The sequence below is a fragment of the Hemitrygon akajei genome, chromosome 7 (genome assembly GCF_048418815.1).
Source record: "Hemitrygon akajei chromosome 7, sHemAka1.3, whole genome shotgun sequence".
NCBI lineage: Eukaryota > Metazoa > Chordata > Chondrichthyes > Myliobatiformes > Dasyatidae > Hemitrygon > Hemitrygon akajei.
In genome coordinates this window covers 181,762,926-181,776,480 of record NC_133130.1, presented here as the reverse complement: position 1 = coordinate 181,776,480, position 13,555 = coordinate 181,762,926, and the positions used below count along the sequence as shown (strand labels likewise).

Below are 13,555 nucleotides of genomic sequence, written 5' to 3'. Positions count from 1 at the left end.
TCAGTGGGAAGGAATTTGAGTTACACACATCCTGATTTTATATTTGATTGGGATGCTGCAAATTAATTCCAGTGTGACTGCGGTTCCACATTGAGCTCTCGAACTGTCTGCCCACCTGATTTGCTTTATCATGTTTCTTGCGACAGTCATCCAGCTGTTCTTTTAGCTGGTCTTCCAGTTTAGTTAAATTCATTCCATGCTCCTCCCACAGTAAAGCAGCTTCCTTCCAGGTACGGAACAAGTCCTTACAATTCAACTCTGTCTCCTGGGCCAACATCTCCATGTGTTTCTACAGATATGAAAAATATTGAACAGAAATTACACAAGGAAACAGAGTGGAAATATTCAGAGAATTTTCCTGGCTTTTCACAATTTGATTATTTCCTCTTAAGAGTTTCTACATCAACCGGTGAACAACTTGAGCACATATAATTGCTAGACTATGTTGATTTAGTTAATCCTATTCAAAGTAGTCCCTTTGACAAGAAAGGGGGTAAAATCAGCCATGCACAGCATCTACACACAATGCAACTTTATTAGGTATGCCTAACCACCTGCATGTAAATGCAAATATCTAATCAGCCAATCATTTGGCAGTACCTCAATGCATAAAGGCATGCTGACATGGTCAAGAGGTTCAGTTGTCGTTGAGACCAACATCGGAATGGGGAAGAAATGTGATCTAAGTGACTTTGGCCATGGAGTGATTGTTGGTGCCAGAGGGGGTGGTTTGAGTATCTCAGAAGCTGCTGATCTCCTGGGATTTTCATGCACAACAGTCTTTAAAGTGTGAGAAACAAAAATATCTAGTGAGCGGCAGTTCTGTCAGCAAAAATGGCTTGATAATGAGAGAGGTCAGAGGAAATTGACCAGACTGGTTCAAGCTGTCAGGAAGGCAGCGGTAACTCAAATAACCACGCATTGCAACAGTGCTGTGCAGGAAAACATCTCTGAATGCACAATGTCGGACTTTGAAGGGGATGGGCTACAGCAGCAGAAGACCACAAACATACATTCAGTGCCTGCTTTATTAGGTACAGGAGGTACCTAATAAAGTGGCTACTGAGTGTATTTCCAATAACAATGTGGCAACCTTTACTGGAAGACAATGAATGTGTGTAATTTCTATGTGAGGGCTGCATTATTCTGCTGACTCATTCTCTCCTCTATAGTCCACTTACATCTTTGACCAGATTTACTTGCCAAGAATGCCCACTGAGAGCTCAACATCCATTGAATCAAATTCCATATGTGTTAGCAAAACAAAAATTGCACTTGTTGGCAATCAAAAATAAAAGCAAAAACAGCTAGAAATACTCAGCTGGTGTGAATACAAAATTCCAGTTAATATTTCATAGGTTCTGATGAAAAGTTATTGGACTGGAAACATTAACACTGTTTCTCAAGTCACAGATGTTGCCTGATCATCTGAACATTTACTTCATTTTCTGTTTTTCTCTCATTGAGAAATCAATGTTTTCAGAAGCAAACATACTTTGCAGCATTCCTTTGGTACACACATTACCCCGAGATGCTGGCCTTTGGTTACGTTTTTGGTAGTGGTTCTTCCATCCAATATCTAGCTGCAGAGCATCTATAATTTGTTCTCAAATACAAGAAAATCTGCAGCTGCTGGAGATCCAGAGGAACGCACACAAAATGCTGGAGGAACTCAGCTGGTCAGACAGCATCTATGGAAAAGAGCAAACAGTCAGCACTTCAGGCCGAGAACCTTCCTCGGGTCTTGGCCTGAAACGTCGACTGTTTGCTCTTTTCCATAGATGCTGCCTGACCTGCTGAGTTCCTCCAGCATTTTGTGTGCGTTCCTATAATTTGTTCTATTTTTCGCTCACACCTGCAAAAACATGTTGGTATATGCTGCTTTAAGGAAAGGTTATCCCAATTTTTAAATAGCAAATCAATTGCCAATTATAAAAATAATAAACAGAGCCAAAGATTTAAAAAAATTCTCCAAACAGATAGAGGATTGCTTGTTGCCTTCAAGATCTTGGTCAGACCCTAGATCTTATTACACTGTACTGGAGCATGCTGCAGCACTACTTAGAGATCTATTGGATTAAAATGTAACTCTTTGCCACATTTATGATTTCTCACTCAGACCATCAGCTGTCTCCACTCATTCAACTGTAATAAATATTTGGGGATAGCGGGGGAGAAAAACAGACTTACGTCTACAGCAAACAGCTCCTCTTCAAAGCCACGATGTAAATTGCCAAGAAGAGGAAGAAAGTCAGAGATCATTAACTCTTTGACTTCTTTTTCTGTACATGTCTTGGAACTCAATAGCTCCTCCTAAATCAGTGAAACATGAGTGTTACTGTAGGTAATAAATAATAAACAAACCACATTTTAATATATATTTCTCCAGGAAACTAACAACACCACATCATCTGACCAGTTTATAAACATCTAATAACGTTTACTTGGATGTTGCACTTAATAACTTGTAATGAACTATAGGAAAAGACAAAGTTGTAAATAGTCATCTTTTTAAAAATAGCTTTCTCCACATTTCCAGGGCCTTTCACTAGGTCTCTTCAGATATCAAATTAGAGTGATCGACATTGTGTGACATCAAATCCACAGAAACCAGCCAGCTAACTTCAAATGATTCTTTTGTCATGATCACTATCACAAAAAAAAGATAAGGGAAGAGAGCCCATCACATGGATTGACATTCCTGAAGTTGCAGTCTGTTCTAATTTAGTCCTATTTTATGCTTAATTAATTTGCTTAATTAATGAATGATTCTCAGACAATGTTATTGTCTTCATTGATACTGACTCAACCTTAATAGCATTGCGTTAACAAATATGTCGTAAATGCCTCCAGTATCAAGTTTAATTGTGGCTTTTCCTTTCCACACATGCATTGAAACACATAAATGTCATTGATGAGAGAGATAGATTGGATCACATCTATTTAAACTTCACCACAATAGAAATTGGACAGCCACTGTTGTATAGCAAAACCAATCAAAGCTGTTCTCAGAATTTATTACATAAATTTACATATTGCTAAATTAATTTATGTAGCAACAATTATCCTAATAAGAACAGAAGAAATTGGAGCAGGAGTGGACATCTTGCCCATCGAGCCTGCTCCGCCATTCAATAAGGTCATGGCTGATCTGGCCATGGACTCATCTCCACCTACCTGCCTTTTCCCCATAACCCGCAATTCCCCTACTAAGCGAAAATCTATCCAAACTTGTCTTATCCATATTTACTGAGGTAAATATTAATGATCATAGTTACTGAAACTTACCAGCTTATTTGTGATAGTTACATGACTGAATATAGAAACAAATTCCTTGTTTGGGGTTCAGATAAATCAGACATTAGCTGCAAAATTCTGATTAGTAAATAGCATTCCCTCTCCAATGTTCTTACAGTGAACCTCACCTCTCTTCCTCCCTTTCCTCCCTGTTTACTGGTTATACTGCAGACTACCTGTATTTGATATGCTGGGTATTACTGCAAGGAAGATCTAGAATGACAAAGACAATCTAGTCCTTACTTTGATAGTGTAATTTTAACTTGAAGGACTTTACCCTCACCTGCTTAATCTTCTATGGCAATGAAATGTTCCTACTTTTCCTACCTCGCATCAATTTAGCACATGTACCCACCTTACATTTTTCAACTTCTGCCATCCATTCATGATAGAGTTTTTCATAATAAATCTGCAATGTATTTATAAATTGAATATGCAGTGAATCTGGGAAGTGAAACAAAATATTTTCAAGATTCACTTTTGTGGAAATATATTATTGAGTTTCGAATAAGAGTAAATTATATAAATTCCAACATATAAATGTAAGATAAAATTACTAAAAAGACAAATTATCACAAGTGATGTTAAGACTTATGCCAGTGTATCCTGTGCATTTCTTATTGCTGTCTTCATCTTGACTTTCTTTTGCACTTTATTTGTGTCAGTCATTATACTATTTACTTTATGCTCCTCAATAATTATTTTGAAGATTTTCTTGTCTCTCCTTTGTAAATTTTATTTATTCCGAATATTTTTAATTCCCTTTTGTCTTCCTCTACTTTGTATTTTTGCTTAGATTTTTTCAATTTTGCCTTCAACTTTTCACATATCCATATAGGCAGCCAATGGCTATGCTTACTCAAGAGTTTGAAAAGATTTGCTATGTTATCAAAGATTCTACAGATGTCCTCTTTTCATTACTACCACCTGGGAGAAGGTACTGGAGCCTGAAGACACACATTTAACATTTTAGGAACAGCTTCCTTCTTTTTGCCACCAGATGTCTGAATGGTTCATGAACCCAGGAACATTTTTTCCTCGCTATTTATTTCTTATTGTAGTTTACAGTATATTGTATGTACTGCATTGCAATGCTGTTGCAAAATAACAACTTTCATGATATTTGTCAGTGATAATAAACCTGATTCTGATTCTGTTTCATTATTGAGTAGTTCATAGTTGCCGTTGGAAAATATTTCTCCAAATCCCTGTGAACTTCAAACACTGGCTTAACGGTGCTCTTTCCCCAGTAATGGTGCTGGTGTCCAATGAAATAATGCACTCAATACTTAGTAATACATACAAAATGCTGGAGGAATTCAGCAGGTCAGGCAGCATCTATAGAAGAAAGTAAATAGTCAATGTTTCACCGACTGTTTACTCTTTTCCATAGATGCTGCCTGGCCTGCTGAGTTCTTCCAGCATTTTGTGTGTATTACTTTGATTTCTAGCATTTGCAGATTTTCTCGTTTATCACTCAATACTTACTTATTTTATGCAGCTAATTTTTAAATAAGCACAAACATGTATTAAGTTACCTGCTTTCATATCAAAAGGAAATCAAAGCCATTGCTGACATCTGTCCATTTTGCTGATATACTGTATACTTACCAATTTCCTGATTTAAGGCAGCTACGGAGGTGTACCACATATCCAACGAGTTTTTAGTGCAGCCAGATGGCTTTATGTTTCTGCAAAAAGAGACAAATAGACATTAAATAAGCTAAATTTGAACAAGCTGCATACCCGAGTCACTTCAACTGAATGATAGTTTCATAGTAGCGTAGTGTTTAGCACAATACTACTACAGCTTGGGGCATCGGAGCCTTCTGTAAGGAGTCCCTGTATGTCTTCCCTGTGGTATATGTGGGTTTTCTCCAGATCTTCCAGTTTCCTCCCACAGTCCAAAGACATACTGAGTAGATTAATTAGGAAGTTGTCCTGTGATTATGCTTGGTTTCATCAAGGTTTGTTGAGGGTTGCTGAGCAGTGCATCTCGAACAGTTGGAAAGGCCTATTCCACTCATTATTTCTAAGTGAAAACGTTTTGCTTGAAATCTACTTATTCAAACTGCTGACACATCTACTGCCCTTCTTTAATAAAGTCCACTCTCACCATCTCATCCAACATCACCCTTATATATTCCTAACTCAGCTAAAATATAGAAATAAAAAAAATCCAGATGCTGGAAATCTGAAATAAAAACAGAAAATGCTGGAAGATCTTTGCAGGATCTAAAGAAAATGTAATAATGGTTGAAATCAAAGACTCTTCATCAACACTGAAAAATGACTAGATAAAGTATTCCTATTTTTGTTGCCTCAGACTTTCCCAATACTCTTCCATCATGTTCTGTTAAACTCCCAATGCATTTAATTCAAGACACCTCTTTTCATACTCTTCCTTGACATTGTCTCAACTTCCTCATGCAACCGAGAGCACTATTTTATTCTACTGTGTGCTCTTTTCTCCAGAGTTTTGGCCTCTACAGCAACTTATGTTCCCTGTTCCCTCACTGGAGATAAAGCCTTCAAATGTCTTTGTTCCTTACTGTCTAGCATGGCCCCCTCAACCTCATAAAATCACTCCCAGCTTCATGGAGAGTTACTCAATCTGATTGCAATACATTTTAAAGTTTTCTAAGTGGGAAGGCAACTTCTTTCTCCCTTTTCTTAAACAAGAATGAATTTACACATCAATTTTCTGGCACATCTGGAATTTCTGGAAATGAAAAAGGGCTTGGAATGTTGAATTGCCAATCCAGTCTTTCTTTCAGCCATGTCTCTGTAATCAAAGCAATATAATAGTCCCATGCATGAGGGCCAGTGACTCATCTTCTTAAATCTTCTTTCTTCATTAAACTGAAAGTTTAGCTGGTTCAAGGTAGAGGATAGCCCGACACTGGGAATATGCAACAATAAGAAGAGAACTTTCTTTGCAACAACTGTATACCGGAAATAGAAATTAATAAAAGTAAAAAATGCTGGAAATATTCAGCAGGTCAAGCAAGGTCTGTTAAAAGGGAAACAGGTTAACTTTGTCAGAACAGGGGAAGAGAGGAAACATTGACAAAGGATCACAGTCCTGAAACATTACCCATTTTTCTTTTTGCAAACACTGCCATACTTGCTGAGTTTTTCTACATTTTCTATTTTTGCTTAAGAGAGAAAACAAGTTAATTTTAAGTTGCAGATAGGTAAATGGAGGGGAAGATAGAGAACACATGAGATGGGGCAAGTCCAGCTTTGCTGTGGGTTACTGTGCAGAAGTCAATAGTTGATGGTTTAAAACAGGCAGGTAAAAAGTGAGAATACAAACAAGAGACCAGAAAAAATGCAAAATTCAGAGCTGTACAACATGCCCAAATGATTAGACTGTACTAATGGACAGATAAACTGAGCCAATATCAGAGATTGATCAGCTACAAAGAAGGCAAGAGAGTGGCTAAATTTCAGTAGGTGTTTGACGAGATTTAGTATGTCACCTAAAACACTTGCAAATTTCCACAGACGTACCACAGAGAGCATTCTAATTGGCTGCATCACCTTCTGGTATGGAAGAAGTAAGGTGCAGAGAGTTGTAAAATCTCTACATAGCACCATCCAGAGACAGAGAAGCAGTTTCAGCGACAGGTTGCTATCGATGCAATGCTCCTCAGACAGGATGAAGAGGTCAATACTCCCCAATGCCATTAGGCTTTACAATTCAACCGCCAGGAGTAAGATATGTTAAAGTGCCGGGGTTGATTGTATTAATGTATTTAAGTAAACTACTTAAGAACTTTTTAAAAGCTATTATTAATGCTTTTTGAGAGAGTGATTTAGATGCATATCATATTTTTACTGAGTTAAGTATTGTATGTAATTAGTTTTGCTACAACAAGTGTATGGGACATTGGAAAAAATGTTGAATTTCCCCATGGGGATGAATAAAGTATCTATCTATCTATCTATCTAGACAGCTCTATCACGGGAACTGGCTTCCATAGTATACAAGACACCTTCAGGGAGTGGTGCCTCATCAAGGCGTCGTCCATTATTAAGGACCCCCATAACACAGGACATGCTCTCTTCTCATTGTTACCATCTGGAAGGAGGTACAGAAGCCTGAAGGCTCAGTGATTTGGAAACAGCTTCTTCCCCTCTGCCGTACGATTCCTAAATGGACATTGAACCTATGAACATTATCTCGCTTTTTTAATATATGTTATTTCTGAACAGCTTCTTCTCCACTGCCATCCGATATCTGAATGGACACTGAACCCATGAACACTGCCTCACTACTTATTTATTTCTGTGTTTTGCACTATTTGATTTAATTATTTAATATATATGTAGATACTTACTGTAATTCACAGATTTTGTTTCTATTTTATCATGTATTGCATTGTACTGCTGCTACAAAGTTACCAAATTTCACAACATATGCTGGTGATATTAAACCTGATTCTGATTACTAATAGCTGAAATGGCTGGTTCTGTTAGACTGAGAAAGCAAGGTACTGAAAGTGTAGAAATTAATACTGAGTCTGGAAGGCTGCTATGTGTCCAGATGGAGGATAAGGTGTGTTGGGCCTCATTATGACAGCGCAGGAGGCCAAGGTCAGGTAGGTCATTGGTATGTATTAAACATAGAAACAGAGAAACATAGAAAACCTACAGCACATTACAGCCCCTGCAGCCCACAAAGTTGTGCCGAACATGTCCCTACCTTAGAAATTACTAGGCTTACCTATAGCCCTCTATTTTACTAAGTTCCATGTACCTATCTAAAAGTCTCTTAAAAGACCCTATCGTATCTGCCTCCACCACCATTGCTGGCAGCCCATTCCATGCACTCACCACTCTCTGAGTAAAAAAACTTACCCCTGACATCTCCTCTCTACCTACTCCCAAGCACCTTAAACCTGTATCCTCTTGTGGCAACCATTTCAGCCCCGGGAAAAAACCTCTGACTATCCACATAATCAATGCCTCTCATCATCTTATACACCTCTGTCAGGTCACCTCTCATCCTCCGCCGTTCCAAGAAGAAAAGGCCGAGTTCACTCAACCTATTCTCATAAGGCATGCTCCCCAATCCAGGCAACATCCTTCTAAATCTCCTCTGCACCCTTTCTATGGTTTCCACATCCTTCCTGTAGTGAGGCGACCAGAACTGAGCACAGTACTGCAAGTGGGGTCTGACCAGGGTCCTATATAGCTGCAACATTACCTCTCGGCTCCTAAATTCAATTCCACAATTAATGAAGGCTAATACACCGTATGCCTTCTTAACCACAGTGTCAACTTGCACAGCTGCTTTGAGTGTCCTATGGACTCAGACCCCAAGATCCTTCTTATCCTCCACACTGCCAAGAGTCTTACCATTAATACTATATTCTGCCATTAAGATGAAGAATTAAAAGTCACCAATACACAATGAATATGAGTGTTTTATAAAGTGGGCATTAACCTTTGCTTTCTCCAGTGCAAACTGTGATTATTGAATGTATGTCCTCTGGTGTTCAACATTTCAACCCTTGGAAAAAGATACTGTCTCTACTTTAACTATGCCTCTCATAATCTTCCAACCTCTATCAGATCTCCACGCAGCCTCTACTGTTCAGCTTCATGTTATAGCACCTGCTCATTAATCCAGACAACATCCTGGTAAATCTCTTATGCACCCTCTTCAAAACCTTGACATCTTTCCTATAGCTAGACAACCAGAACTATATGCAATACTCTAGATAAAACCTAACTAGGGTTTTACAAAGCTGCAACAGAACCTGTTGACTTTTAAACTCAATCCCTCGACTATTAAGGGCAAGCATGCCACATGCCTTCATAACCACTCTACCAACCCATGTAGCCACTTTCAGGGAACTATGAACTTGGATCCCAAGATACCTCTGCTCATCAACACTGTTAAGTATATTGTTGTTAACAATGTACTGTCTCTTTGCATTTGACCTGCCAAGGTGCAACACTTCACATTTGGCCAGGTTAAGCTCCATCTGCCATTTCTCTGTCCTTATCTGCAATTGATCTATATCCTATTGTATTCTTGTCAAACACCTTACTAGAATCCACGTAAACAACATCCACAACTCTACTTTCATCATTCACCCTTGTCACCTTGTCAAAAACCTCAACTTGTTAATACGACCTGACTTGCCTGAACAAAGCCATACCACTCTCCCTAATAAAGCCAAGCTTTTCCAAATGCTCATAGATCTTATCCCTAAGAATTCTCTGCATTATTTTCCCTGCTACTGACACGCGAGTCAACAGACTATAATTTCCAGGATTATCTCTTGTTCCTTTCTTGAATGAAGGAACATTAGTTACTCATTAGTCCTCCAGGACCTTGTCTGTGACTAGAGAGGACACAAAGATATTGACCAAGCCTCAGCAATCTCTCCTCTGACTCTCTCGATAACCTGTGGTACGTCCCATCAGACCCAGGGGACTTATCCATCTTAATGTTATTTAAGAGACCTAACACTGCTTCCTGCTTTACCTCGAAATGCACTAGCACAGGGGTGTCAAACTCATTTTAGGTCATGGGCCGGATTGAGCAAAATGCAGCTTCATGCGGGCCGGATCAGTTGGACGCATGCGAACGCAGCTTTCGTTGCCTCTGTTTTTTCAGCCTGCTCTCATGTGTCTCAGTCTCTGCTATAACTACAAAGTGTTTCACTTTACAAATTCCGTTTCTTATGAAGAAGACTGCCGAGCAAGACTGCCGAATAAACACTAAAAACCCTGAAAACCTGGTACCTGAATAAACTCAGCATTAGCAATATCATACGCCATAGGCGCTTCGATTACTGGGGCCAGCTTTAATAGTAATTAGATATTATCTTGCAGGCCAAAGATAATTCCACCGCGGGCCGGATTTGGCCCGCGGGCCTTGAGTTTGACATATATGCAGCTAGCATATCAATACACTCAGCACTAATCTCTCTATCCTTCACATCCTTCTCCTTGGTAAATACGGAGGTAAATTACTCATTGAGGACCTCACCCACATCCTCCATCTCTCAGCAAGTGTCACCCCATTTATCTTTGCATAGACCATAAGGCCGTAAGACAAGAGCAGAATTAGGCCATTCAGCACATTGAGTCTGCTCCGCCATTCCATCATGGCTAATCCCGGAAGCTAGCCTCTCCCTCGTTATCCTTTTGCCCTTCATCAATGATCTCTGGGTGTGAGGAATGAAGGTAATGATATTTTAAACACTGAAAGGAGAGGTTCTGGTAATAGAATTTTGCTGAAGCCAGCAGAAAATCATGAGTGGTGATTTGTTGAATGTGAAGGTTGGTAAGATAAAAGTTGGGGACCAGGGGAAGTCCCTCTCTGCTCTACCAAGGAGAAGGGCTGAGAGCAAAGGTGTGGGAAATAGTTGAGGTGCAATCAAGAGTTCTGTCAACGATGGTCAAGTAAAAGTTTTGATTCAGAAGGAAGGAAGACATTACATAGGCACCTTGTGGAAAGTCTAATTATCTAAGCAAATACAATGCAGAGGGAGGAATTGCACTTAACATTTTATGTCCCTTAGATTGTATTCTCACTCTTGAACTACCCACTAATCTCTTGACGTGTTTAGCTCTAAAGCTTATTTTATGACAACCCTGGCCTAACTCTTAATTCTTTCCATTACTTTCCTTCCCTTCACTGTAATTTAAAACTAACATATTTTCTCTCTTCCCCAGTTCTGAGTCTTCAACCTGAAGCATTAACCGTATCTCTTTTGAAAGATGTTGCTAAGCCACTGAGTGCTTCCAACAATTTCTGTTTAAATTTCAGACTTCCAGCATCAGTTTGCATTCACTGGGAATGCACAACATTTCCATTTCAGTCTGGAAAAGAGAATGCTATTATTTCAGGAGTAACTCTTCTTCAGAATCATGATTTTTTAAACTTACACTATCTCCTCAAGAAGCTGCTTTCGTTGATAGTTTAGTCCTTGCTGTTGTTTCCTTAGTAACTCCTCCTCCTTTGCCAAACCAGCTTTCCAATCCTTTGCTAAATAATCTCTGTGAAAGGAGCAACAAAACAAAAAGCCAAACTTTGACAAACATTATTATTTGTAGCTAAACTAATAGCAATTCTGAATATTCAGTACTGAAAGCTGTTTGATGCCAAATAATACTTTTATTATTAGTTTTTACAATGATATTAGTTTCTGACATAGAGCTTACAATGGACAATTATTAACCTTTAAATATATACTTTTGGGCAATTGGAGCAGAGGGTCAAGATTACAAAGTGTATATATATATATATCTCTCTCTGAAAGAAATAACAAATAACTGTTCAAAAATGTTTTTTTAATTATATAAATGACAAGAAAAGTATGTGCAGCCAGCAGTTTACAGCACAAACCACATTAAGGAATGTAACATATGGACTGTTTCAAGAATAGTCAGTACCATATAAAATACCACAAGTAAAATGATAAGCAAAGTACTGTGAAATGTGTGAATGCTTATTCTATACTGCACTTATGTGGAAATCTAGGGAAGTTTGAAATGTTATGTCATTTAGGTCTACTGATAAGACCTGACTTGCTGACTTTTTTTTTTAGTATTTTCTATTTCCAGCGCAGAAATCCGAAAGCTGATGAGATATTGCTTCACAACTATCTGCACCCTAATGTTGGACTCCTCATGGTGAGAGAATGCTTTGCACTTGTAGAATAATCAAATAATTCTATTCCTGACAATGGAAGGAAAATGATCCAAGTTTATTATTTTGGAATTATTTTATGGTACTTGTCCTTATTTAAGAATATACTTGTAAATTAGAATTCTTCAAAAGTTTCTGAAGGATTGTTGAGTTTTTTTTAATGCTTAAAGGGATTACATATCTTTGAAGGGGGGGCTTATGTTTTTTGTGCTTTATCTTATGAACAGTTTTTGAATGTTTCTGACTGCCTGTGAAGAAATCTCTAATAGAACGGATGGTTACAATGCTTGACTGTTCCAGCTAAACAGATAGCACAACGTTGCTGGCAGTTAGTTTCTCCCTTTTCTGGGTATGCCTGGTTATCACTGCATCACATAAGGCACTTTAATTCATAATACCTCTATGGCTCCTAGGTCGTTGACCTCCAAACAGTTTTACCAGATCCCATTGACAGGATCATCAAAATTAAACATGAATTTTTATCCAAGATCTGTAAATCAGCTAACTGTGCTCCCCATTGACCACATGTTCATAATCAAAAACAAAAATTCTTACGTCAGCTTATGAAGAATGTCCTGCTTCTTGTAGGTTTTTAAGTCTTTAACCTTAGTGCTCCATTTTTGCCTATGTGATATCTCTTGCTTTAGGTCAGCCTTGATCAGGTTAACATACAACTGGCTCATTGCTCTGTGATTTGCCAACACAACCTGGTTTACTAGCTGTGCAAAATGGGAATGGTTACAATAGAAATATTAGTATGATTCATCTTGATATAAATATTTTGAAGCAGAATAAACAAGTCTGATATTATGTGCATATTGGACATATACAAAATTCATCATCTTTCAAAATTCAAAGTTTTTCTTGCATTTAACATACATTCAGTGGCCACTTTAACAAGTATTGGAGGTAGCTAATAAAGTGGCCACTGAATGTATGTTCATGGTCTTCTGCAGCTGTAACCCATCTGCCTCAAAGTTTGACATGTTGTGCATTCAGAGATGCTTTTCTGCACACCACTGTTGTAACATGTGGTTGTTTCAGTTAGTGTCACCTTCATGTGAGCTTGAACCAGTATGGCCATTCCCCCCCAAACTCTCATTAACACGACATTTTCATCCACAGAACTGCTGCTCACTGGATGATTTTTGTTTCTCACACCATTCTCTGTAAACTCTAGAGACTGTTGTGTGTAAAAATTCTAGGAGATCAGCAGTTTCTGGGATACTCAAATCACCTTGTCTGGAAGTAACAATCATTCCATGGTCACTTCAATTACATTTCATCCCTTTTCTGATGTTTGGTCTGAACAACAACTGTTTTTCATGTCTCTATAAGGAGAAGCACTGTCTACGTTTCGGGCCGAGCGTCGACAGTGCTTCTTATAGATGCTGCCTGGCCTGCTGTGTTCCACCAGCATTTTGTGTGTGTTGTTTGAATTTCCAGCATCTGCATTTCCTCATGTTTGTTTTTCATGTCTGCCTGCTTTGATGCATTAAGTAATGCTGCCACATGTTTGGCTGATAATATATTTTCATTAATCAGCAGGTATACACATATCCCAAAAAAAGTGGCCACTGA

The 13,555-nt window shown here is 38.5% G+C and overlaps 1 protein-coding gene across 1 annotated transcript in view; it reads right to left on the bottom strand.

Annotated features, from left to right (window-relative positions):
* The window catches only part of ccdc180 (coiled-coil domain containing 180), a 75,164-nt gene that overhangs the window by 46,349 nt on the left and 15,260 nt on the right, over positions 1 to 13,555 (bottom strand). The window contains exons 9-14 of the mRNA XM_073052798.1: positions 12,530 to 12,693; positions 11,212 to 11,322; positions 4,909 to 4,988; positions 3,653 to 3,741; positions 2,191 to 2,313; positions 116 to 289 (exon numbers count right to left, since the gene is read on the bottom strand). Of these exons, the coding sequence (XP_072908899.1) occupies positions 116 to 289; positions 2,191 to 2,313; positions 3,653 to 3,741; positions 4,909 to 4,988; positions 11,212 to 11,322; positions 12,530 to 12,693 (741 nt within the window). The remainder of the gene's footprint in view (positions 1 to 115; positions 290 to 2,190; positions 2,314 to 3,652; positions 3,742 to 4,908; positions 4,989 to 11,211; positions 11,323 to 12,529; positions 12,694 to 13,555) is intronic.